At 53.8% G+C, this 25,921-nt stretch overlaps 3 protein-coding genes across 6 annotated transcripts; 1 reads left to right on the forward strand and 2 right to left on the reverse strand.

Annotated features, from left to right (window-relative positions):
* Window positions 1-721: 721 nt before the first annotated feature.
* Window positions 722-4,884, reverse strand: LOC117712046 (RNA pseudouridylate synthase domain-containing protein 1-like). Of its 4 annotated transcripts, none has more exons than XM_034508051.2 (6): window positions 4,456-4,866; window positions 3,861-4,071; window positions 3,612-3,735; window positions 3,355-3,457; window positions 3,114-3,215; window positions 722-1,819 (listed from the first exon to the last, which is right to left on the reverse strand). In XM_034508051.2, the coding sequence occupies exons 2-6, from the start codon at window positions 4,040-4,042 to the stop codon at window positions 1,410-1,412; spliced, it is 921 nt and encodes a 306-aa protein (XP_034363942.1). In that variant the 5' UTR covers window positions 4,043-4,071; window positions 4,456-4,866; the 3' UTR covers window positions 722-1,409. The 4 variants fall into 4 exon arrangements, with proteins under 4 accessions (XP_034363942.1, XP_034363940.1, XP_076793246.1 ...); XM_034508049.2 differs by having other exon boundaries at window positions 3,861-4,049; window positions 4,456-4,865; XM_076937131.1 differs by lacking the exon at window positions 3,114-3,215 and having other exon boundaries at window positions 3,861-4,049; window positions 4,456-4,884.
* A 65-nt stretch (window positions 4,885-4,949) lies between these two features.
* LOC117709798 (chromosome transmission fidelity protein 18 homolog) lies at window positions 4,950-13,220 on the forward strand. Its single transcript, XM_076937132.1, is given in 23 exon segments — window positions 4,950-5,042; window positions 5,180-5,353; window positions 5,442-5,595; window positions 5,745-5,913; window positions 6,314-6,347; window positions 6,350-6,405; window positions 6,492-6,535; window positions 6,625-6,772; window positions 7,392-7,601; window positions 8,037-8,134; window positions 8,357-8,480; window positions 8,568-8,716; window positions 9,002-9,095; window positions 9,368-9,466; window positions 9,535-9,665; window positions 10,083-10,230; window positions 11,031-11,255; window positions 11,342-11,491; window positions 11,585-11,715; window positions 12,295-12,439; window positions 12,523-12,651; window positions 12,870-12,927; window positions 13,006-13,220. Coding segments are annotated over 23 exon segments (2,874 nt in total). The 5' UTR covers window positions 4,950-4,951; the 3' UTR covers window positions 13,119-13,220.
* On the reverse strand, window positions 13,169-15,156 carry LOC117709797 (guanine nucleotide-binding protein G(I)/G(S)/G(O) subunit gamma-13). Its single transcript, XM_034504174.2, has 3 exons — window positions 15,002-15,156; window positions 13,456-13,587; window positions 13,169-13,339 (listed from the first exon to the last, which is right to left on the reverse strand). The coding sequence occupies exons 2-3, from the start codon at window positions 13,551-13,553 to the stop codon at window positions 13,234-13,236; spliced, it is 204 nt and encodes a 67-aa protein (XP_034360065.1). The 5' UTR covers window positions 13,554-13,587; window positions 15,002-15,156; the 3' UTR covers window positions 13,169-13,233.
* Window positions 15,157-25,921: the final 10,765 nt, after the last annotated feature.

Here is a 25,921-nt window from a genome sequence, read left to right on the forward strand (position 1 = left end):
CCCGCAGACCGGAGAGGCAGCTTGGGCAGGGAAACAGTGGCCACCAAGCGTGGAGCGGAGCAGGCCGCAACATTTTGGCCCACAAAGCCGGGCAGTACGGGCCTCAACATTTTTGGCCACCCAAAGTGAGGCTCCAGCTTGGGCCACAACATACTCCAAGCTCCCCTTTTGCAGATTGGGAAACTGAGGCACAGGAAGCAGAAGCAGGGCCTCATGTCCTTGATTTCCGTAAAATCTCTACCAAGTTCTAGTGGGCAGTGGCTTCTGGTCTGATCCATCATGGAAGTTGTAGTCCAAACCCAAGTGTGGGGGCAGTTGAGGAAACATATTGCAACGGGGAGGGACTGAGCAGTAGTCATGTGACCTCAGAGGGAATGTTGGCTTTGTGATGCCCCTCCCCTGAGCACTGGGACTCTGGGCACCTAGGCTATAGGCCAACATGAACAGTGGTTCTCCTAGAGACTCTGGTTGAAAGCTGCTGTAATATGCTCCTAACTGGGAGGGGCCTTCTGGGGACTGGGCATGTGACCCATCTTCTGGTCCCTCCTAAGAACCCCCAAGCCCAATGCAAGTTTCTCATTGCCTGTGGGGCGAGGAAGGGCAGCAGCCAGGACCTTAAGGTCTAGAGTGGGTCCTGCTAAGTAGTCATGGGCTAGAGGTCTGCCATATTCAGCAAGGAAGGGTCGAGGGTACCCCACATCAGATAGGCTCATGGACACTCTCAAGATTGATCACTGAACATTTATTCTTAATCCTAGACCCTAGCTGCAGCCAGGGTGCTGTGGCTGTGTTGTGGTGGTCAGGTGAGGCCCAGAAGGCTCCCAGGAGAGGACCCAAAGGCTGGCGCTGATTCTCTATGGCTATGTAGAAGCCAGGCAGGTGGTGACATGGTCAACGCTCCAGCTACGAGCCCATGAGCAGAAGCAGCATCCATGGCAGGTTTAGAGGGCTGGGCATGCATGAAGGACACTTCTGCAGATGCCCCAACACACTCCCATTCATTGGGGCCAAGTGCTAGATGCAGGCAGAGGAGGTGAAGCCCTGGCAGAGTTCAGGAAAGGCAAAGGCACATGACAGTGGTGGGCAGCAGGAGACAGGTTGGGGGCTGCAGGTGACCCAAGTCCAGGTAGACTAATGTCAGGATGGCCCTTCCTAGGCACCGTGAGGCCCTGGAGGATCCCTGCTCCTGGCTTTGCCCTTCCTGGCTAGGGGTGTGGGCAAGCCTGGGATGAAGCTAAAGAGGCAGAAAGCTGTTCCAGAAGGAAAAGTCTTAGCTTGCTCTGGGGGAATGCTGAGAGAAGATTTACCTACTGGACATCTCTCCTACAGCCCGAGTACCCTGTCCTCTAGCAATCATGGCTTCCTAGCTGCTACATCTAGCAGCTCTCAACCCCCAAGCCCAGAGGCTCTTAGTCGTCCGGCTCTAGTGTCCACTCTGATAGCCATTGCAGGCACGATGCTCTCTGTGCCCCAGTCTCAGGAGGGGACCAACCTGCCCTGGGCTGTGGGGTGGAGAGGCTGCAGGGCCTTGGCCCTCCACCCATAGGGTTGGGGTCAGGGTCAGTCTGTAGGGCCTGGAGGAGCTGTCCAAGGGGCTGAACACAGGTAGTGGGACTCCAGCAGGCATCAAGGGCAGGCAGGAAGGGGTCAGGTGTGCAGGCCTCCACGCACTCAGCCTGTGTGGGGATACGTAGGTAGAAGGCGTGCAGCATCATGCGGAAAGGTTGGTCCTCCTGGTCCTCAGCCTGTCCATAAGTCATGTCACCCACGATAGGGTGGCCAAAGGCGCTGCAGTGCACACGAAGCTGGTGTGTCCGGCCTGTGGAGTCAGGAATGGGAGGTCAGGCTGGGAGGAGCCATTCTTTGTCACATCCCTTGCTCTTACAGTATCCAGCAAGTTCTCTGGGTTGGCTTCAGAGTCTCCCAGCAGCCCCCTGGCTTTCAGTTATGTGCTGCAGTACTGAGAATGAGCCCACTGTGCACGCGAGCAAGCATTTTACATGCAACTGTATCCCCAACTCTCTTCTTTCTCCCTTTAAAACATTTTAAAGTACATTTTAATTGTGTATCACTGTGTTCCTGTATGTGCTTGCTTGATGCCACACTGTCTAAGTAAGTCAGAAGACAACTTTTTTTTTTGGAGACAGGGTTTCTCTGTGTAGTCCTGGCTATCCTGGAACTCACTCTGTAGACCAGGCTGACCTCAAACTCACAGAGATCTGCCTGCCTCTGCCTCCAAAGTGCTGAGTTTAAAGGCAAGTGCCACCATCTCACCACCCAGAAGACACCTTCTAAGAGTCTCTTCTCTCCTTCCACCATGTTGGTCTGGGACTCCAACTCAGGTTGTCAGCCTTGGCGGAAGGCACCTTACTGTTGAGCTGCCTCACTGGCCCCTTTCCCTTTCTTCCTGGAGACAGAGTCTTGTGTAGCTGAAGATGGGCATGAACTTCTGATCTTCCTGCCTCTACCTCTAGAGTGCTAGAAATGTGTGGCTATGCTACGATACCTGTTTACCCAGTCTTCTCTTTTAAAGAAAGAATCCCTTTCTAGGCAGTCATGGCACAGGCCTTTAATCCCTCTGGGGAGGCAGAGGCAGGCAGAGTTCTCGGAGTTCGAGGCCAGCCTGGCCTATAGAGTAAGTTCCAAGACAGCCATGGCTTCACAGAGAAACCCAGTTTTGAAAAACCACACACACACACACACAAAAAAAAAAAAAAAAAAAAAAAAAAAAAAAAAAAAAGAAGAAGAAAAGAAAAAAAGAAAAAAGAAAAGAAAGAATCTCTCCTGAGTAGCTGCTTTGCAGATCTGTGCCACTAGGAAGGTCAGGGCAGGGTAGGGCAGGCCCTTGGTATGGGATTCATTATATATATCCCTTGCTACAAAATCAGATATTGGGACTCAGGACAAGAGACTGGTCTGGGGTGGGCTGTGGGGGCACAGCCAGGGGACACTTGATCTAGCTAGACAGATCAGTTTGACCATCAGGGTACATGCAAGCACCAGCAAAGATCTTGCTTTTGGCTGTGCCTGCACACCTGGTATAGACCCAGGCAGGCCACAATGCCGACACTCAAGGTCCTTTCTTATATGACGAACCCCTGCCCTGGACACACCTGTAAGTGGCTTCAGCAGCACTTTGGATACAGGGTCACCAGCGTACAGCCCATGTTCCAGGACCAGCAGCTCTGTGAGACTTGGCTTAGGGTTCTCACAGCCTAGATGGAAAGGCAACTGTAAGAGTCAACTGGGCCAGCCCTAGAGCTTGAGCCAACTCCAGTCTACACCTGTCTGGCTGCTCCAATTCACGCAGGGTTTGGAGACTTGCCCATGGCCCCCACTACAAACCACGATTACCATGAGTGCCCTCAATGCACATGGTGTGGGTCCGCCCCTCTGTGCTGTTCCTGCCAATGGCATAGTTGATTGTCACTTGGCTTTCCTGGACATGGCCTCGGACCTGTTGAGCAAGGACATCACATATAGCTCACTGGGCCACACTGCCACCTCTGAGAAGGATGTGCCTAAGTTCTAGGTAGGCACATAGGCCTGGCATGGAGCTTGGGTTAGAGAGGCCTGCTGCAGTAGGCTGTGAGCCTTGGGTCAGGGCTTACCAGTGCCAGGTAGGCTTTGGTGACTCGCCGTTCCTTGAAGCACTTATAAGCTCTGCCTGCAGCTGCTTTATTCAGGGCCACACACAGTGCCCCGCTGGTGGAGAAGTCCAACTGGTGGCAGAACCTGGGAAGGGGCAGAACAGTGGCTGGACCTTGTGGTGTTCTGGTTAGCACCTTTGTGGCAGAGTCAAGTGTTCCAGCATCCTTTGGAAGGATGCTGCAGTGGGGCTCTCTGTGTTGGCTGTGTACCTGAACCCATAGCAAGTGTCAGGGTCAGCCAGCTCTGGGAAGTGGTGTTGGAGCTGCTTCTGTAGGGTCAGGGTCTCCCGCCAGGTCTTGCTATCAATGCGCAGGTCCCAGTGCTTGTTCACCACCAGGAAGTCGCTGCTCTGGTACACGATGGACAGATTTTCCATGCTGCTAGGCTCCATGGTGGGGCTGCACGCAGGTGGGAGTGAGCCTGGGATAGGAGGGTGCCTGACCTGGACCTCAAGTACTGTGTACACTTACTGGGGCCAGCACCTGTTGGAACCCTTGATGCCTTCCACAAGGGGCCAGGCCAGGGGTGTCAGCTCCGGAACGGGAGTCTGGCCAAGGCCAGGAGATTCTGACTTGCCATGGACTCAGGGTGAGGGAGCTCTTCCTGACCCGACATGGAATAAACAGCCTGGTTGCCCAGCTCACGCCTACACACTTGAGGCTAGGTTATGGACCTTCTCTGAGTAGGCAAGGAATAGGACAGGGGTTGCTGTGCCCTGACTGGCACGGACCACCCAGGACTGCAGGCGCTCCCTAACTTGCCTCCCACCAGCCTGTGACCACAGGCAGATCCTTTAGGACTTACCCGCAACAGGCTAAGGGACCAGGATGTCACTTCTCAGTCCTGCATCCAACCTTGCTTCCCAATATTCGGAACCAGGCTGGTGCGCAGCTCCGCCTTTTCACCATGCCCATTCCACCTTGCTTATGGATGGTCGTATTGGCCAATGGCATTCCGGGCCTGGAGCTCCGCCCACTGAAGAAAGGTAAGGCCCTTCCCGAATGGTCTGCGCACGCACCTTCTTAGTCCCACCTATTTTCCCGCCTCCCGCACGGACGGATTACTGTACAGTCCAATAGAAAGCATTCTTGGTCTGCCACTTCAACCATTGAACCATTCCTCTCCTCCCGCCCTCTGCGTGTGAAGACCCGCCCTTTCCCGCTGGCCAATGGTGGGCGCCTCTGGGAACGCCGGCTGTTTATTGGCGGTATCGGAGGCTCGCGGGGAGGGGTGGCTCGCGGTATCAGGGGCGCGGGAAGTTCTGAGGGCCATTTAGTTGTGAGAGCTGTGGTCCAGCTCCATGGAAGACTGCGAGGAAGATCTTTATGGTGTGGAGGATGACTTCCAAAACCAGTTCGCGGCCGAGCTCGAAGTGCTGGCTGAGCTGGAAGGTGGGCGCGGGTCCTGAGTCACAACCAGGTCGTGGCTGCATCCTGCTGCAGCATGGAGAGCTGTGTGGATGGGACAGGCAGCGGCTGGGAGTTCTCTTCTTGATGTGTGTGGTTGCTGTCAACCTCTGTCTCAGCAGGAGCACGGGACCTGGCGCCTTCTGGAACCCTCCAGACTCCGGCGAGCCGCCTCCCCCTGACTTTCGAAGAGGCCATCGCTGTTGGGGACACTGTTCCGCGTCCCTGTCCTGCAGGGTCGCCAAGAAATGACAGCCGCAATGCCAGAAAGAATGCTCGTAGAGACCAGCCTGTGCCCCTCCAGTATGTCCGATTGGGGACTGGGCACTTAAGGTCGGGAATTCTGGGGATCAGTTTTCTATTCTCCTCTTCCTGCCTCTGTCTCTGCAGGCCCCATGGTCAAACGGCCCAGGCTGGACGTGGTGAAGAGGCTGAACTTCAAGCCAGATATGGAGGAGCTCTTGTGCCCTGATTCCCCTCCTGGGGACATCACCCCTCCACCGAGTCCAGAGGTCTTCCCTGAGATGTTGGATGCCGGGTGTGTTGTTTAAGGGCATGTAATTCTCCCTGGAAAGCTGCCTGTCCCTGGATGAGGCTCTGGAAGTGGGTGTCTGTGGGAAGGCAAGAGGAGTGAGTGTGGGTCCAGGCACCCCACTGAGAGTGACTGGAGATGTTTGTCCCTACTAGGCCCTCAGATGCTAGTGCTCACAAAGACCTCATGCAGGCATTGCCAAGTCTCCGCAATCCTGTTCTGAGACGGCCCCCTGTCTTAGAGGATTACATCAATGTGACATCCACATGTGGAGAGCGGGCCTTTTTGGTGCTTCGGGCTGACCTCACAGGCACTGGGGTGCAGGTGTGTGACACAGCATGGGGGTTTGTCGTAGTATTGGTTCTTGTATGTTGCTTTTATGGGCTCTCAGCAGGTTCTCAGGCCAGTTTCACCTGTCTGAATTGCTAGAAACAGGCATGCCCAGGTAGTCCAGTGTTGGAAACAGCAATGCTACTTTTGGGTTATATGGCTGTAGAGTGCCACCTTGTACCCCATATATTAGCTTTCTGTTTCTTTTTTCCCCTTCCCCCACCCTGAGGCTGACCTCCCTTGGACCTGGCCCATCTGAGGGCATCATCTGTCTCCTCTCTGATTAGGCAAGGTGTCATCTCTCCCTCTGTCAGCCTTTTTTTTGGCCGAAGGGCACTGTGGGTGCCCCCATGACCTGGGAGGGTTACAGAGATGACAAATCTGTCCTGCCCAGAGCCCTCTTCTGGATGTCAAATGGCGAGGCTGTGGCCGCTGGACCTGTTGGGTGTCCCCTTCTCCTCCCTGAAGGCGCAAGTTGACAGCAAGGTAGGTTTAATGGAATGGGTAGGTGTGTGTGTTGAGTCTGGTGCTGGCTGGACTTGTCCTGACCCCAGCCTATCGTGTTTGTATAGAGACGGCAACAACCCCAAGAGCTTTCACTCTACATAGGTGACACACACTTACTACCTCAGGAACCCCTGTTGCTTTGGGCATGTATGGTGGGCATAGTCACTGTGATCCCTCTGTAGTGAATCAGGACTTGCTTCTCTTCAGCCTCGGGTCTGAAGGGGAGGAGGCTGTGCTTGAGGGGACCCCTGCAGAGGAGGCAGCCCCGGGCCAGGACACTACTCAGCACTGCCTCTGGGTGGATGAGTTTGCACCCCAGCACTACACGGAACTGCTCAGTGATGATGTGAGCTCCTGATGTCACTCAAGTGTGACTGGCTTGCCTTAGCAGCAAGAGGAAAGGGCCAGGGTCTTTGTGTTGGTGGGCCACTGGGTGCTAAGGATGATGTCAGGACTCTGAGTGCTAAATGGGGAAACCAAGTCAGCACAAAACTGGTTTATTGCTAGTTAACTGTGACCTGCTGTGGGCTTTGATAGAGGCCTGGATATCCTAGCCCAGTGGTTCTCAGCCTCCCTAATGCTGTGACCCTGATACAGATCCTCACGCTGTGTGACCCCAGCCATAAAGTCATTTTCATTACTAGTTCAATCCTGCAGTTTTGCTGCTGTTGTGAATCATCAGTGTCTGTGTTTCCCAATGGTCTTAGGTGACCCCTGTGAAAGGGTCATTGACTTCCAAGGGGGTTTGTGACCCACAGATTAAGAAACACTGTCCTAATCTGTCCTTTTTCTCACCCTCAGCAATTGGTGCCGGGTTGTCCTGGGGTGAGCATAGGGTCTCAGAGGCTAGAGTTCTCAGTGAAATTGTTGATCACCAGGGTCTGGGCCTTCTGAGCCTCAGTGTCCCTGTCTGTCTTGAAAATATGGGCGTGGCAGGGCCCTTCCCTTAGGCTTTGCTCTTACAGTTTACCAACCGCTGCCTCCTCAAGTGGCTGAAGCTATGGGACCTGGTGGTGTTTGGCCATGAGAGGCCTGCCCGGAAGCCCAGACCCGGTGTAGAGCCCACCCGGGTTGGGAAGGAGGCCACAGCCCCTGGCAAGTGGAAAAGCCATGAGCAGGTACTGGAGGAGATGCTAGAAGCTGAGCTGGACCCGAGCCGGAGGCCTCGGCAGAAGGTAAACCCCTTGCAGGCCTGTATGAACATATCTGAGCTTATGGCTTTGCCCTCAGGGTACCCAGTGCTATTGCAGTAGTCGTGGGGGTGGGGTCTGTGACATCTGTAACTCTTCTAGAGTCTGTGGGTTCAATGACATCACGGTTGGTAGGAAGTGCTGGTGTCCCAAATTCAAAGTTAAATCCATTCTCCCAAGGGTTTAGAGAAAGCCAGGACAGGAAGCTAGGCAGTGTGGGAGGGGCTTGTGTTCCCGTCATGTCCCCACATAACTTGCTTCCTGGGAAGGGTTTTCTCTTACTCTGAGTATTCTGGGTGTTCTCATTTGATGGCTATAGTATGGGGAACGGTGATCAACCTTGTTTCTAGTCCCTGGCTACTGGCCAGGAGCTCGCTGGAGGCTAAGGGATCGGCAGTCTGTCCTCCGCTTTGACTGTAGGTGGCACTGCTGTGTGGCCCTCCAGGACTAGGCAAGACCACGCTGGCACATGTGGTCGCAAGGCATGCAGGGTATTGCGTGGTAGAGATGAATGCACGGTGAGTGGAGGGCACCCTCGTCTGGGGCGTCTGTGAGGTTGAGCCTGTCAGGTCTCAAACCCTGGCTGGTGGGTGGGGCTAGAGTCCCGGATGTGTAGGCTGGGTTGGGATATGTCTTTCATGGCTTACTGAAGTTGGTGGTAGCTACATCCAGTGGGTGCCTCATAGCATCCTGCTGGGATGCTGGCCGCTCCCTAGTAATTCTTGTCCTTGCTCTTCCAGTGATGATCGTAGCCCCGAGGCCTTCCGTACACGCATTGAAGCAGCTACGCAAATGGAGTCGGTGCTGGGTGCGGGTGGGAGGCCCAACTGCCTGGTTATTGATGAGATCGATGGAGCCTCCACGGTGGGCCTCTGCAGCCTAGGTGGGTGGGTGGGCAGGCTGGGTGCACTGGGGCTTTGGCTCACTTACCTCTTCTGTGCCTCCCTGAAGGCGGCTATCAACGTTCTCTTGAGTATCCTGAATCGCAGGGGTCCGCAGGAGGCTGAGCAAGGAGGCACAGCTGTGGCCACAGGGGGGCGGCGACGCAGGGCTGAGGGGGGCCTCCTAATGAGGCCTATCATCTGTATCTGCAATGATCAGTGAGTGCGGTGGTGGGACCCTCGTGTGGCCACTGTGGGTCCTGTGGGACGGGGCCTTCCTAAGCAGAAGGGTCTGCTGGCCTCGCGCTGGCCTGTCCCTCCTGTGGCCACTGCGGGTCCTGTGGGACGGGGCCTTCCTAAGCAGAAGGGTCTGCTGGCCTCGTGCTGGCCTGTCCCTCCTGTGGCCACTGCGGGTCCTATGGGATGGCGCCTTCCTAAGCAGAAGGGTCCGCTGGCCTCTCCCTGGCCTGTCCCTTGTGTGGCCACTGTGGTCCTGTCCTGCAGGTTCACACCTTCCCTAAGGCAGCTGAAGCAGCAGGCTCTTCTGCTCCACGTCCCACCAACTCTGCCCTCCAGGCTGGTGCAGCGGCTCCAGGAGGTCAGCAGGGCAGGTTCCCAGCTTCCAGTGGGATATGCAGCCTCTGTCCCGACCTCCCTTCCCATGTTCTTCCCCACTGAGCACCCTGGCTCCATCTTGTATTGAGCTGTCAGGTTGTACTCTCACGGGACCTGCACTGCACTTTCTGGCTGCCCCCAGCACATGGCTGTTTACCCTCATCTGGGGACCTGGGGTTGGCTCTGAGGCTGTGCTAGACTAGGCCTGGGTCCTCTCGGCAGGGGCAGACACTCTAGTGCTTATCCTGCTTCTAGATCTCCCTGCAACATGGCATGCGGTCTGACCCGGGTGCACTGGGTGCCCTCTGTGAGAAGACCGACAATGACATCCGTGCCTGCATCAACACCCTACAGGTGGGCACATGGCTTGGGTGAGGCAGGGTGGGGTGAGCATGGCCGCTGCTTATTCTGCCCTTTTCCAGTTTCTGTATGGGAGGGGCCGGCGGGAGCTGAGTGTGAAGGATGTGCAGACCACCCATGTCGGCCTGAAGGACCAGCGCAAGGGGCTATTCTCTGTGTGGCAAGAGGTCTTCCAGTTGCCCAGGGCTCAAAGGTAGGCAGTCCAGGTGGTATGAGTGGACCAGCCTTGGTCTGGATGCCTCTGTTGCCTACAGCCCTTAGACACCACCAGATGCCGCCAGGGCTCCGGGACAGCTGTTTGGTCTCACTGTGTTCTCTGGGTAGGGTGCTGACTTGGGTTGAGGGGCCCAGTTACTGCCCCAAAAGGAACTGGCTAGAGCCTCCTAAATCTGTGGCCTAAAGGGTGACCCTCCCTGACCTTACCTTAGTCAGTTCAGAGAGAGTCTTCTGCTCCTAGATTGCTCTGTTCAGAGATTCTTGTACCTTCAGAGTGGTATAAAACAGGCTGGCCAGGGCTTCCCTCAGAGCGTACGGAATGTGGCTAGGGTGGTTGCCGGCACCTTTGCTTTCACTGGCGTGGCCCCAGCCTCAGCACCCTCTCTACTTGCAGGCGACTTGTGGGCCAGGACCTGATGCTACCAGCCCACGCTCTCCTGCTCAGTGATGGCGACAAGGGCTCCCTGACCCTGGCTTCCCAGCGCTTCTACCACATCCTGTGTGTGACCACCTCTGCGGGCGAGCATGAGAAGGTTGTCCAGGTACCTGTGCCCACCTCAGCTCTCGTGACATCAGTACTAAATGAGTAGATACTGAACGGAAGATGTCCTGGGTGGGTTCCACAGTAAAGGGTGTGGGTGGACAGGTGTCAGGCATCTAAGGGGATGGTAGGATTAAGGACCAGCCACGAGGAAGGACCCTCAGGCCCAGAAAGGGAACTAAAGGAAAAATGGAGGTGGCAGAAGGCAGGGAGCTTAGACATCTAGATGAGTTTTGGGCTGGGAACCATCTGGAGACCTTTGTGAGGGACATACTGGGGCCTGGGCTTACAGGAACTAGATACTCGCTGGAGGGTGCTCATGGAGAGGTGTGGAGAGCAGGTAGGGAGGTATGCACGTGAGCAAGCGACATCGCCTCCCCTGCTCCCAGAGGCCTGGCTTAAGCTGCTTCCAGCTCTAAGCGGCTTTGGATTAGTATTTGGAAATCCACGGACGATCTGGAAGTGTGCACTTTAGAGGGCTGTGCGGTATGGCCAGTGGGAACTGGACTCGCACAGGCGAGCTGGGGCAGCTGTGCCCTGAATTTTGAGGATATAACTTCCTGCCACTTCTGGAAGGGTAGGGGACTGGACCATGTGCCAACCTACTTGTCTCAGGGCCCTCATTAGACTGGTAGGTCCGTCCCTGGTATTGGCAGCGGATCCTTCCCCCTTGGACTCCATAGAGCAGCAGCTAGTGAAAGGGTCCTGAGGCTGATGCTCACGCTATGGGGAGATGAAGGGGTCAGAGGGTCTGGGCCTACCTACTCCTGCAGGGATTCATGGCCTGCTCACTACTCTTAGGGCCTGTTTGACAACTTTCTACGCCTTCGGCTCCGGAACTCCAGCCTAGGCACCGTGTGCTGTGCCCTTGACTGGCTGGCCTTTGATGACCTGCTGGAGCAGGCTGCCCACCATGGCCAGAGCTTCCAGTTGCTGCGCTACTTGCCCTTCCTGCCTGCAGCCTTCCACGTGCTCTTTGCCTCCAGCCACGTGCCACGGATCACTTTCCCCAGCAGCCAGCAGGAGGTGTGACATTTGCTGTGTTTGTGCTCAGGGTCTGGCTGGCCCCAGGGGTTTCTGCTCACCTGGCCCTGGCTCACTTTCTGTCCTAGGCCCAGACCCGGATGAGCCAGACAAGGAACCACATACAGACACTGGTGTCAGGTATGGCACCAGCCACCCGCAGCCGGGCCACACCACAGGCCCTTGTTCTAGATACCCTCTGCCTGCTCCTGGATGTCCTCGAACCCAAGCTGTGCCCCGTGAGTGTCAGATATGGAGGAAAGGGTGGAGTTTGTGGCCCAGGTGGCTCCAGGCATTGCTCAGTTGTCCCACCTGTGTCCACTTGATCCTAGGTGAGCACACAGCTGTACAGTGCTCGTGAGAAGCAGCAGTTGTCCAGCCTTGTGGCTACCATGCTTGCCTACAGTCTCACCTACCACCAGGAGCGCACACCTGATGGGCAGTACCTCTACAGGCTGGAGCCGTGAGTGCCCCTGTGCCTGGGAACATGCAGTGTGTGTGCCAAAGCCAGTGTGGTCTTGGTGAGGTCCAAGGGGTTGTGGGTTGCAGTTTGAGTCTGGCACAAATGTGGCTGGCCCTGGGCCTCATCCCAGGTCAGACACAGTTTTGATTCCAAGTTTCAGTGTAGTGATAATAGAACCTCTGTCCATCCCAGGGTGGATAGCCTGTGTGTCTGCAGCTCTTTGGGGCTCTAGAGGGCTCGAGGCACAGCAGTAGCAACCCTGGTATCCTGCAGTTTAGTGAGGGTCCCGGTGTCCCTGCCTGTTCTTGCTCCCTCCCTGAAGCCCTGTGCATGTTCCTTGTCTTCTTCACTTACAGTCGGGAGATCCCCAGCTGCCATGGGGTTAGGATGTAGCAGTGTTAGGACCTCGCCCTACATCCAAGGTCTTGAACTTAGTGTATGGGTTGGTGCCACAGGCAGATCCTGGCCCTACTGACCCCATACCCTAGCTCTTAAACTTGGCATGTGGGGTTGGTGCAACAGGTAGACCTTGCCTCTGTTGACTGGTACCCTGGTACCTTGCCTTACCCATCTGGGCAGGAATGTGGAGGAGGTCTGCCGCTTCCCTGAACGACCTGCCCGCAAGCCCCTCACCTACCAGGCTAAGCAGCTTATTGCCCGGGAGATTGAAATGGAGAAGATGCGCAGGGCAGAGGCTTTGGCCTGGACTGGAGGTGGCCCCCAGGTAAGCTTGCCCTGGTGTTGAGACGGCATACAATATCAGTGGTTTGGCCTTAGCCAGCCGGCTGTCATCACACTTCTATTCAGGTGGACCAGGGGCCCTCAGGGCCTGCAAGTCTGACGGACAGTGGGGGAAAGGGGGCAAGGCAGCCTGCCCCACGTAACCATGAGCAGCGGCTAGAACACATCATGAAGAGAACAGCCGTGCAGGAGCAGGTATGTGTGGGGGTAGGGCTGGAGCAAAATGATGAATGGAGGGCGGGGCTTGCCCCAAGTCCCAAGGAGCCACCTATTGCTCCCAGAAAATGGGCAGTGGTTAGGAGAGGTACTCCTAGTTACAGGCCTTGCTCAGAGGCCTTGGAGTCTCTCACAGGGGAAAGGCCTGGGTGTGCCTGCTTGCCCACTGGCAATCTGATGGCTCTCTTTTCTGCTAGCCTGAGAGGGACTTCTTTGGACGTGTGGTCATCAGGAAAGTGGCAGTCCCAAGCAGAGGTATGTATGGGTCACAAAAGGGAGGGGGTGGAGACATGGGTTGGAGTCTGCTGAGGTGCATCCTTTTGGTCCCTGCAGAGGTTGAGGCCCCCCAGGACACGGACAAGTGGCGCATGGGTGTGGCAGTGGGCAGGAGTGAGGGTGTCTCAAATGCTGTTCGGCGCAACCTGTACATCAGGGACCTGCTGTAGCCCCACTGCCCCAGGACATCAGATCGCACTGACTCCCACTGGGAACGTACTAAAGCAGAGACACCTGGAGAAGTCTATTTATAAAGTCACACCTTACAGAGAGTGTGGGTCAGGCTCATAGGATGGTACACTTGGCCTTCTCTACCCAAGGGTTGTTCTTCATCAGGTCCGGGTTCAGGAAGGGGTCCTTGGGGATCCCATCCTCGATCCACTTGAGAAGCCTGTGAGTGGGGGGTTTCGGTGAATGTCGGTCATTCCCATGGTACCTGCCCACTGGGGTGTGAAGTCCTGGCTAACACAAGGGGCAGGTAAATGACACACATCACAGGGCACTCACTCGGGGATGGTCTTGGATGACATCTCCCTCTTGAAGGCCAGTTGGTACTTGAGGCTCTCCACCTCCTTCTTCATCTGGGGCACATCCCACTCCTCCATGGTGTCGGGGGCATCGGAGGTAGCCAGCCTGAGGCTGGTGGGTGGGAGAAGCAAGAGCTGGGTCTGCAGCCCTCACCTCCACCCCTTACCCCACCCCACCCTAAGCTCCAGGACAGGGAGATCCTGGAACCTGCTGCCCATTGGACAATACCACCCATTGGCCCTTCCTGAGGTCTGCAGTGATGATGTTGGCAAAGGGCCTGCACAGTGCCATAGGGACCCACTAACGAGGCCCCTGAGCCTTCCCTACCCAGTGGGGCTGCTTAGCTGTAGAGCAAACTTTCTGTTCTTGGCTGGGCAAATAAGCCTGAGAAGGCCCAGCCCTGGATTTGGAGGACAGACTCATCTCTGCCTAGGGAGACTTAAAAAATGGACTCTTGAGTATCCAGAGCAACCCCCATCCTCCTTCCATACCCACTTCTAACTCAGGCCCTGGATGGGATTAGCCCCCCATCAGATGCTGGGTGCTGCCTGGCCCTCCTGGATGCCTGTTTTGCATGGGTAAAGAGGCCAAGTTAGTCCTGGGGCTGGGAGGATTTGGCTGTAATTTGCATGAAGGGTGGGGTATGTGTAGGTCTGGGGACACAGGCCTTTCAGCAAGCCCAAGACTCAGAGGTGGGTAGCCTCCTGAGGCCAGTGTTTTCAGACCCAGTCACCAGTCTCCAATCTGATTGTCAGTTGGGGCACAACAGCGCGCCTCCCTTTACCCCTCCCTATCTAGGTGCACTCCAAAAAGACCAAGTCTCTGGTTCTCACTCCAATCACTGCTTCCACAACCTTGAGAGGGGTCTGGCACCGATTGCTGGACATTTCCTGGCAAAGCCTCTATCCTGGGATACTGCAGCTGAGCCGGCCTTGGAGCAAGTCTAGGACCCAGCGATGGTACTGTCTTTAGAGTGGCCCATCCTAAAGAGGTCCTGGCAGGACTCCCAAGGAACCAGTGAGGGGTTGGGTAGGCTAGTATTCCTGGGTGTGTGGGGCCGCCTGCAGAGCGCCTTTCCCAGAGACCCCAAGTTACAATGCCCCATCCTGCCAGGTTCTCCCGCGCCCCACACGCTGACAGGCGCGTGGGCGGAGGATCAGCTGCGGGTCCTCCACAAATGGGGGCACCTGGGCTGGGGCATGGTCCACCATTGGCCCTACCTGCGCTGCTGCCGCCGCCGGAGCCCGGCCGCCGGTGCACCCCGAGACGCCCCTGGCCAGGCGCACGGCGGCGCACACAGGCACTGCGGGCGGCGCGCACGGCGCAGGACAGACGCGCCCCCGTCGCACAGCGATGGCTCCTGTTCCTCTGGACAGGATCTGTCGGCTGCCCCGCCCCTGAGGCCCGGAGGCAGTTGTCCTGGTCCCAGGAGTTAGAATTAACCTAGGGTCCCCCACCTGGTCAAGCCCTAGAGCCCTGGAGTCTGTTTCCCCCTCAGTGGGAGGGTTCTGTTCATTGGACTTACTTTTGGAGGAGACAGCAAAAGCAGAGATGACGAGATGACAAGGGCTGAAGAATCTGTGGAGTGAGGCTGGGCTGTCCGAGTCCGGGGAGCCCAGGCAGCCGCCCCGCCCACTCTTGCCACCTGGGGCCTTGGTACCGCCTTCACAGGGTTGGGCTGACCCCAAGAGCTCCCTGGGCTGCTCTTACAGCCTTGTCTCCCCTGGGGTGGGACACGTAGCAACGGGGGCTAGTCCCGTCTCTCCTGGGTCAGCTAGAACTGCTGGCAACCAGGTTCGACAATCTTGCGATGCCGTAAAGGGCAAAATATGCCCCACCCAATGAAGCTTCTTTGGTCAGGGCTCTCCTATGCTACCAACAGCCAGCTGGGAAGAGGGGGCGGGGACAGGACATTTCCCACTGTGGTCTTTGCAGCTTACGGGGGGGGGGGGGGGGGGGGCAGGTGGTCTTCAGTGTTGTCCACTTCTGGTAGGCTAGGAAACATCCCACAGAATTCCAAGACAGGAGCCTCTCCTGGAAAGGGTTCAGGCCTCCCTCCAAAGCACTCCCACTTTCTGGTGCCTTCCCCATCCCAGGCAATGACTTCAAAAGAACTAACGTTTAATCTGCCCAAAGCTGGAGATGAGTGACCCTCCACACCTGAGGCCCCCATGCCGTATCCAGCTGTGGGTTCTGTAAAACGTAATAGTTTGGGGCGTGAGTAGGCCAGTTTCTCAGCTGATGCTGGTTGGCCTTTAGGACCCCTGTAGGGAGAAGAGTACTTCCTCAGCCACAGGATTTGGGGCCCTTGTGCCCCGCAGCCACCTTTCTATTCCTCAGAGACTGTAATGGGGCAGTAGACAAGCCCTGCCTTCAACTTCCCAGAGCAGCTCCTCTAGCTCGCTTCCCAGTGTCACTGTCACAGGTACATCTCACAAAGTCTTGGGGGACCTGTGCTCTGGGGACCTTCATATGATGCAGGCTGCCAGCTGCAAGCCAGACCGGGGCCTCAGGCAGCAACCGCGCCCCTGGGGAAGGGGCAGACCAGGTTGGAGCTCCATAAAGGCATCTGTCCTGCCAGACTTGCTAAATATTCTGGGTCCTCTGTGGGCTGGAGAGGTGTGTTGAATGGCTATTCTGCCCTTACCTAGACAACAGGATAGGTCATGGTTACAGGAACTGAAACAGTTCAGAGCCCACCCTGCCCAGGAGATGGCCTGGAACCCTGCAGGTCTGATCAAAGGACAGACAAGGTCCCTGTCCCTTGGACTCTCAGGACCATTAGTCAGACAGCAGGCTTCCCTGGTGTTGATCAGTGAAATGGGGTCATCCTGCTTCCCTGGCCCCTGATGTGCATCAACATGTGGTTAGATCAATCAGGAGGCATCTCTGGAACTGGGGCACGCTAGGGAGCAGAGAGATTACTTATCATGGATTTAGGGGCTGGGGGAGCTTAAGGTTAATGGTGCCAGGCCTTGGGCAGATGCTACTTTTCCTGGTAGGGTGGAGGGCTATGATATCTCCTGGGACCTGTGGTCGCCCTCCCTCCCCATGCCTTCTGTGTGCCCTGAACTGGATACACACTCTAACACAGGCTACCATGGGTGTCTCTGTGGCAGGAGAAAAGCTGGGAGAGCCACCGAACCACAGTGACAATAGGGAGGAAGGGGCCAGCCACTCTAGAGGCTGAAGGACTAGGTGACCTCCAGAAGGCCCCCGGGTGCCAACATTCACTGAGATGAGGTAATGTTTCTGACTGGGCTCCAATGGGACAATATGAACCCTCAGGTGGGTTCCATGGCTTGAGGGAATTCCTACTGCTGAGACAGTGGGTAGTGGGACCAGCTTGCTTCAGTGTCTCCCAGCCCAGCCTCAAGACTCAGGCTTTATGAAATTTATTAGAGAAGTCAGTTAGGGGATGATCAAGACAAGGGAATGAGTCCTGGATCAACAACAGGTCCTAGAGGTAGTCAGGTCTAGGATCCCTATTGAGAGGGTCCCCCACCCTTCACAATGGAGGCCGGGGGCGTCTCAGAGTGCCCTGTGGACGAGCTCCGACGGTGGCAGCAGCGCAGGTAGGGCCAGTGATGGGTCATGCCCCCAGCCCAGGTGCTCCCATTTGTGGAGGACCCACAATAGGGACCCACATCTGTTAGCTAGGTGTGGTAGGTCCTTTCATCCAAGCACTTGGGGGACAGGGGATCTCTGTGAATTTTAGGCCAGCCTGGTTTACATAGTGAGTTCCAGGTCAGCTAAAGTCTCAGAAACATCAAGAATCCATCATAAAAACAAATAAACAAACCCACCCAAAGACACCATCCGTTCTGAACCTATGAGTCCGGGCTGAAACAAGGACCCATGACTCCTTAGTTCCCACTCTCCTACCCAACCGGAAACTTCCTAAATGTCCATCCCAGTCCTCTCAAGCAGGAAGCAGTGTGGAGGGGTTTTGATGCTAGAGCACAGTGGTAACAGGATACAAAGGTTTGTAAGATGCTGGCTGTAGCAGCATATGCTTTTACTCCTAGTACTTGGAAGACAGGAGGATCTCTCTGAGTTTGAGGGCATCCTGGTCTAGACAGCGAGTTCCAGGCCATCCAGGGCTCTATAGTGAGATTCTCTATCTCAAAGGAAAAACAACCCCCACCCCAGTTTGATGGAAGGAGGACTTTCAGGAAAGAATCAGTATCCTGCTGACCAACAAGTGTGAGCTCTCATTTCTTGGGCTCCTTTATGAAAATAGGACATTAACTGGGCCGTTGGGTGAGCACACGCAGGGTTTCTTCCTCTGGCCTAGAAATGGCCTCCTCTGACTAGAGAGCTCCTAACAGGAGAAAGAGACCTTGTCCTAGCCCAGCCATGCCTAGAGCCCACTCTGATGACTCTGGGGTAGCCCAGGCTGGGCCAACTGCCTTATCCTTAAGTCTTCAGGAGTAGTGACAGGGGTGGTGGATGAACTGGACAAGCATTTCAGAAACATTTCAGAAACTCCATGCAGAAGACAGCCCCTAACCCCAGATGGCTGATTCTCTCACAAATAAAAGGACAAAGGTCAAGGCTGTGTCCAATCCACGGAGAAAGAACGCATGCTGGTCATTCTCTACTTACTGGTAGTTGAGCCTGAGAAGGCTGAGCATGTAATCTGTGACCCTGAAGGCTGTCAGAACCTGTGGAACCCTTTTTCTCGGGGACAGAAGCTGGGCCAAGGCTGGGCCTTTCAGCCTTGGGGGAGGGGCTGTTGGACAGGTTGGCAACAACTTGTTAACTTTATTCTTATCCCTGCAGGCCACAGAAGCCAATTGGGATTGGGAAAATGCTGTTTCTCTTAAACAGCTCTTAACAGACATTTAAAAAATAGTACCTTAGAAAGCCTAGAAGTGGTTTTCAAAAATAATTCAGACAACTACAAGAAGCAATGCCATGTTGGGGAGATGGCTCAGTAATTAAAACTCTTACTTTGTAAGTGTGAGGACGTGAGTGTGGATCCCCAGTGCCCACAGAAATGCTGGGGGGTATAGTAGCTGCTCAGTAATTCTAGTACTTTTAAGGTAGAGAGAAACTGTGGTTTGAATAAGAATGACCCTTACAGTCTCATATATTTGTACACTTAGTCTGCAGCTGATGAACTGTTTGGAAAGGATTAGGAGGTGTGTCCTTGTTGAAGTGGGTGTGGCTTTGTCAAAGTGGGTGTGGCCTTATTGAAGGAGGTGTGTGAGCTTTGAAGTGGAGTGGGTTTGAAACTTCAAAGCTCACACACGTCCTTCAATAAGCCCTCCCTCCTCTCTCTGCCTGCTGTCTGTGGACAGCTATTGCTCCAGTCTCGTGCCTGTCTGCTTCCTGCCATGATGACCATGGAAAACCCCTCTGAAACTGTAAGCAAATTTCTTTTATAAGAATTGTCTTGGTCAGCCGGGCAGTGGTGGCGCATGCCTTTAATCCCAGCACTTGGGAGGCAGAGGCAGGTGGATTTCTGAGTTCGAGGCCAGCCTGGTCTACAGAGTGAGTTCCAGGACAGCCAGAGCTACACAGAAAAACCCTGTCTCAAAAAAAAAAAAAAAAAAAAAAAAAAAAAAAAAAAAAGCAAGAACTGTCTAGGTCCAGGTGTCTCTTTACAGCAAGAGAACAGTGACTGTGACACAGAGGATCTCTGGAGCAAGCTGGCTAGCCAGACTAATTGTACTGGTGAACACCGGGTTCAATTGAGAGACCCTGCCTCTATTGAAGAGCAATCGAAGAAGACTCCCAATGTCACCCTCAGGTCTGCACACAAATATCCACATACATGGATGGATATATACACACACCTTCTCCAAACACATACACATGTGAATACACACCACAGGTACAGACACACAAGAGGAAAGTGAGGATGGTGTTGTGCCAAAGAAGACACATCTAGGCAGCTCTTGTCCAATTCCATCTCTGGAGACAGGTGACCATAGGGTAGGGACACAGACTCCATGCCTCTGTTTTAGGAAGCATGCCTCTTAACTGGGTTGACTGAAGTCCTGGGTACCAGGTAGTCACGGTAAACTGACGATCTTGCTTCAGAGAAAGGCCTTCTGAAGACATGGGCCTCTCTTTACCAATAACTCTGCAAGTTGGACATGGCAATGCTTGTGTGCAGTCTGGGACTGGGGAGGCTGAGACAGGATTGCCTGAAGTTCAAGGCTAGCATAAGCTACACTGTGAGACCCGGGGGGGGGGGGGCACTGATTTTACCTAATATGGGGGCAGGTGTAGGTATTGGGAGGATGCAAGGGCAAACCCCATACCTAGTGGTGGCACTGTATGGATCTATCTGACAGTAGTTCCTGCCCAAGGACTGGGGTCACTATCCCTGGAAGAACAGCCACCACCACTCCATGTGCTTGCTCTTTGTGGATAGCAGCAGGTTATGTCAGGGCACTGATTTCTGAACCTCAACACCAAGGGGAAAGGCAGACAAGAACATCAACTCAGATACATTTCCAAAATAGGCCATGTTGCTCAGCTGAGGGCAGTACAGTTCCAGGAGTTTCAGGGAGGATGTTTCTTGTTTTGCATCTTCCCTGACAGGGTGAAGTCCATGGGCATGGTCTCTCCCTAAAGATAAGGAGAGTGTCTGGCAGCTGTCATGTGGTCTGGGTAGCACAGGGTATACAGAAGGTGAGATCATGTGTGGAGCCTCATGAGTGGAAATGGTCCCCCTGTGGGAATGGTATCCTGTGTTGAGGGTGGATAGATGAGGCTGCTGCGTGCTCTGTCCAGAGCATCCTTCCTCTCACCTGAGCTGTTTACAGCGGCATCTGTGCATTTGCCAGTGCAAGTGCTCTTAGTGGAAGCCATGGGTCTCACCTGCTGCTGTCGCAAGAGAAGTGATGTGTGGCCACACCCTAACCAAGAACTGGGGCCTGGCTTTGAAAGTCCAGGGTCTCTCTCGTGTTGTAATGTTAAGGTCCACTTCCTTTGTCACCAGTGTTCTCAGGACAAAGTCTCTGCACATCATCTTCCATGATTTCTGGGAGCCCATTCTATTCCGGTGGGAGGGGTCTCTACAGACAGTCATACTGCATGTGTCCCTCTAGTCCTGGGTCTGTGCCTGAGCCGGGAAAGAGGACCAAGAAACGCCTCACATGTTCAGTACTGGTTAGCATATGAGGAAGGGCCAGGCTCCAGATCCCTGGGTGGCTAGAATGTCTTCAGGAGCTACTGTGCTTGTCGCCTGGCTTTTTGACTTTTTTAGCCTTGAGCTCTCTGATGCTTCTACACAGGGACCCTGTCTTGTACCTGGAGCCATATCTAGACAATGACTTCTCAGACATGGCCAAATGCTAGCCCTGGAACCTGCTCCTGTCCATGGCCTCTCCTCAGGCCTCCCCCTCTTATAGATGTTTGGTGATGTAGGTGTCATGAGAACTCGTCTTCCTTCCCTACCTCAGGAGTACACACAACCTTGGGGGAGGGGAGCTGATTGACCATGCCATGTGGCCAGGACTGAGTCCAGGGGTAATCATTCCTTATTTTGCAAATAAAAGGTTGGTGCCTCACAGCAACTATCAACAGAGAAGTCTTATGTGTGTGGGGGAGCAAGTACATTCTGTGTCTGGTACAACTGTGGCATACATAGCGCCATGGTAGGATCTCTTATCTATGTTGGTTTTAGGGTCTTCTCCGTGCCACCAATGCACTGCTGTGTCTGCAGACTGCCTGACCTGCTGTACCACCTGTTGGCTCATGCCAGTCACTTCCAAAACTACTCTGAGCCGACAGGTGGGTAGTTAAACCAGGAGAGAGAACCCAGGGCATCATGTGTGCATACAAGTGACAAGTGACTCTTCCTGCCTTAGTTACGGTTTCATTGCTCTAAAGAGACACCATGACCGTGGCAACTCTTATACCCAAAACGTTTAATTGGGGCTGGCTTAGAGTTTCAGAGGTTCAGTTCATTGTCATCACGGCGGGAAGTATGGCAATAGCCGGGCAGACATGGTGCTGGGAGCGCCAAGAGTTCTACATCTTGATCCAAAGGCAGCCGGGAGGAGGCTCTCATTCCACACTGGGCGGAGCTTGAGCACTAGAGACCTCAAAGCCTCCCCTACAGTGACACACTTCCTCCAACAGACCACACCTACTCCAACAAGGCCACACCTCCTAATAGAACCACTCCCTGTGGGCCAAGGATATGTGTGCCCATATCCTGTCATATAAGTGTCCTTAGACTGAGTGGATTCAGGCATCTTATTTGCTGAACCTTTGGGGTCTGTCTGCTCAGGTGGCCCTCTGTGTGCCTTTGGCCCTTCTGCAGAAGCTGAATTTGATACAGACCCTAGTGAAGTATTGGGACTTCATGGAGACAGACATGTAACATAAGACCAAAGGTGTAAGAGGCTGACAGACTTCAGTACAGATGAAGGCCCTAAAGCATTGCCCTGCTGGGAATCTGCCCTTTCCTGGTCTGTGTTTTCTGCTCTGTCAGCTATAACCCTGACCACTTAAGTCACCAGAGGAGTATCAGTTTTCCACCCTGTCAGGCAACTGGTTATGGGCTCCTAAAACTGGTCAGCAGTCTGTGGTTGATCAGGATAGCATCAGGCCAAAAGGTGGATGGACACAATAAGGTTTTGAGGACTGGTTTACATCTTGTGCATTGGTGATAAATGTGCCCTGGCCAGTCAGTCAGCCTTAAACTCAACACATACCGACAGGGGCCCCAGGCTTGAAAAAGTCCCAGACCTGCTGACCCTGGGGCAAGTAGGCTTCCTTATGTCCAGGATCTGGTGTCTTGGTACCTCCTGTGTGGTGGAGCAGGCCCCACTCAAGGATCCCTAGGCCTCCTTGCTATGACGTGAGGGCCAACGCCTCATTTCAACAACTGACAGGGGTTTGATTGGCTGTAGCGTATATTTCCTGCTGCATTAAACTCGGTATTTTAGGAGGAGCTGATGTGGGAGGAGTGAAGAGAGAAAGAGGATAAGGAAGAGGAGGAGCTAGAGAGAGATGTAGGAGCCATGGAAGACCACATATGTATCAAGAGCAGTCCTGGGTATCAACATATACCTAGGTTAGTTAATTGGTTAACACTTCTAATTGTGTGGGCATCTTGTTATTTGAGCATTATCAAATATAAAAAGCTATTGGATAATCTTTAAACATTACAGTCTCATTTCTACCGCATGGATGGCGGGATGTTCTGGGCTCAGCCCAACCTTGTGGAGACAGCGTGGAAGATTGGCAGAGCCATCTCCCAAGCAGGCATCTTGTGGGTGACAGGGCCGGTGCTTCTGGCCTGCCTGAGCCGGCAGCCTGAGCTAAGCAGTGGCGAGAATACGACACCTGCTTGTGGCCACAGGCTTTGTCTAGTCAGGAAGATGGCGGCTGATTAAGAACAAGCCAGATTGGGTGCCACCATTATAAATATTACCCTTAACAACTGGCCATTTCCAAAATGGGAACAAGGCAGGTGGGGTGAAGGCAATGCCTGAAGGAACTCACGAACGTCGGTAGAGAGGACTGGGGGCTTGTACAAGTTGCTAGGGAGGGCCTCTCTGTGGCTCAGCCATTGGTCTCAGGGCAGCCCCAAATGAAGATTCACCACAGCAAAGTCGACTTCGGAAGCTGGGAGGCCATCTTGGTGAGAACTTGCAAAGGATGTCTTTTCCTGTATGCATTCCTGTGCATGGGTTCTCTCTGTGCAAGAGCAATGGGATTGTAAATGGTGTGGTTCTAACCAAAGGCTCAGGTCATCAGATGAATAGTAAACTAAGTTACCATCGTCCTTCTCAAGGCAAGTATAAAGTCTAGAAAAGTTGCTCTACTCAGACACCCAAAGGTCCAGCCACCCATACCACAACCAATATCTGAGCAGTCCAGAGCTGTCTCACGTATTGTCCTGCCTGTGTGGGGACAGTCTATCAGGGCAACCTCCATGGCCTCTGCAGTAGCTTCTGCCTCCAGGTTCCTGCCCTGACTTCTTTCCAAGGTGAACCACAATATGGAACTGTAAGAGAAATAAACACTTTCCTCCCCAAGCTGCTTTTGGTTATAATGTTCAGTCACAGCAGTTGGAACCCCGACTAAGAGAAGCTACCCGTCTCTGTCACCAGCCTCCATGCCTCCAGACTGGAGCATCTGTGGGTGTGTTGTCACTGACAAAACACAGCGATTTAAAAGGAGAACATATTTCTTTGGGTTCGTGATTCCAGAAGCTTTGTCTAGTCGTTTGCATCATTGCTGTGGGCTTGTGTTGAGGCAGAGGACCACGGTGGGGAGCACATGGTGGAGTGAGCTGCTCACCTCATGATGTCCAGGAAGCAGAGAGGAAGAATACATGCTGTGGAATCAGATATACTCTTTAAAGTCACACATTTAGTGATCCACTTCCTGTACTGAGGCCCATTTTGAGAATGCCATCAAATTACGAGTCCTTGAAAACATTAAGGATCAGAGCTGCCATGAGTTGCTCCCTCAAAAACTCTACCTCTGGACATTGCACTATATTTTCAGAAGCTGAGCCTTTGGATTGGGGGGAGGTGTGCTGCATCTCCAAACTGGACCAGTGCAGTATAAAAATCTCAGGTCTTCTCTAGCAGATCTATCAACACCTTGAGGTTGACCTAAGATCATCTTCAACCACCTCTACCTGAGATCCGGCACCACTCAGCCCAGAACAGGTACAGAAAATAAGAATCAGAGGTACCCTGACATTGGAGGCAGCCATACTTGAGGACAGTCCTCACAACACCAGCACATGGGTAATTTCCAGCCATGAGAAAGGTGAAGCCGACCTTGAAACGTCATGTTTTAAAGTCTCAGGGAGACAAGAGCATCTAAGAAACAGGAGCAGGTGCTGACCCACAAGGAGAGGCCATCTTTGATTTCCACGTCATCATGGAATAAGACTTTGAGAATAAGAGATAAGTAAAGCCGACCACAGGGTGGGTGGGGACGAGAAGGGTGGACCATGAGGAAGAGATGTTCCACGTGGGCAAGATGCCCAGAGTTGGTGTAGGTGCGAGGCTGGGGGAGGGGAGAAGAAGCACAAGGAGCTAATACATGATGTAAAGAGATATGAGGATAAGCTGGGAAAAACTGTAGAGACCAAACAGGTCAGCCTCTCTTCTCCCAGCCCCAGACCTGTCAAAGATGAAGAACAAGTCTCTGAGAGGCACACCGGCCAGAAAGAACAAAGATGTAAGCACACAGAATGGAGACGCCCACAATTCTACCACTGGGATCGACAGTGGCTCTTACATGGGTGGTTCTGTTCCCGAGGAGCTGGGTTCAGCCTGAAGATCCTGCATCACAGGACTGCTGTAGGCATCTCTGGTGGAGACAAGGAGGCTGCTCAGCACCCCATGGCATAGAAGGGGAAACCACAGTGGAAGACCAGCTCTAGATGCTGGCAGTGCCCAGTGGACACCTTACTGTGCGGCTGGTGTGGTCTCTGACCAAGGAGCTGGTGATGGAATCTCTTTGATGGCCCAGGCGCTGTACTCGGTTATGCTTACCATGACCACTAGATGGCGCCTCCGACCCATTGGATTAATGCTCCCAGTTTAGAAGGCTCTGGAAGTCCTATAGTGTGGGCCCAGGCCTCACTCTTAAAGTCTGGTCTCAGGACTCCTTCACAATCCTAAAATTTGTGAATGCTTGACATGTGGGTAATTCTGATGAGTATTCAGTCTATTAGAAATGGAAAGGAATGTTTTTAAATGTCTACTCTCTTGAAAATAGCAACTTGGACAGGAGCATAACATTCTAACAAAAACCAGCAATGTTTACTTAAAAGCTTCTCAGGGAAACGGGCCGCATTTGGTTTGTATAGAACTTTTTCTCTTTGCGTTTCCTCTCTAGTCATGAAGCTTCTGGAACATTCCATTAACACCCTCAGGGACAGACTACCCATTCTTTGTGGCTCTCTGGAAGGTCTTCCTGAAAGGTCTCTGGGACAGACAGGCACCTATAGGCACAACTGAGAATTGCAGTCCTGACTGTATAGCCAGAGATCTTTCCTGCATGCCTGGCAACAAGCTTGTGCCCCCCTCACAAGCCCCCAGGTTTTATTTTTGTTTGTGTGCTTGTTTATATTTTAAATCTATGTGTGTGTGCCTGGATAAAGTTATATGCTGTAACACATGCATGCAGGTACCTAAGGAGGCCGGAAGACAGTGTCAGTTTTCCTGGAGCTAAAGCTGTGAGCCAACTGAGGTGGGTATGGGAAACTGAGCCTGGGTCCTCTGGAAGAGAGGTAAGAGCTTAACCACTAAGCCATCGTCCCAGCCTACCTCCACAATCCTCTCGATTGAGGACAGAGGGGTTGGATACAACTAAATCTCCTTGGGTGACACTAGTTTAGAGAATCCTGTTTGGAATCAGCATGGCGGCAAGTGAGCATGCTTGGCCCTTCCTCTCCCTCCTCTTTCTTTGAGTTTCTTTGGTTTTTTTCTTTCTTTTCTTTTCTTAA

This window comes from Arvicanthis niloticus, chromosome 6, assembly GCF_011762505.2.
Source record: "Arvicanthis niloticus isolate mArvNil1 chromosome 6, mArvNil1.pat.X, whole genome shotgun sequence".
NCBI lineage: Eukaryota > Metazoa > Chordata > Mammalia > Rodentia > Muridae > Arvicanthis > Arvicanthis niloticus.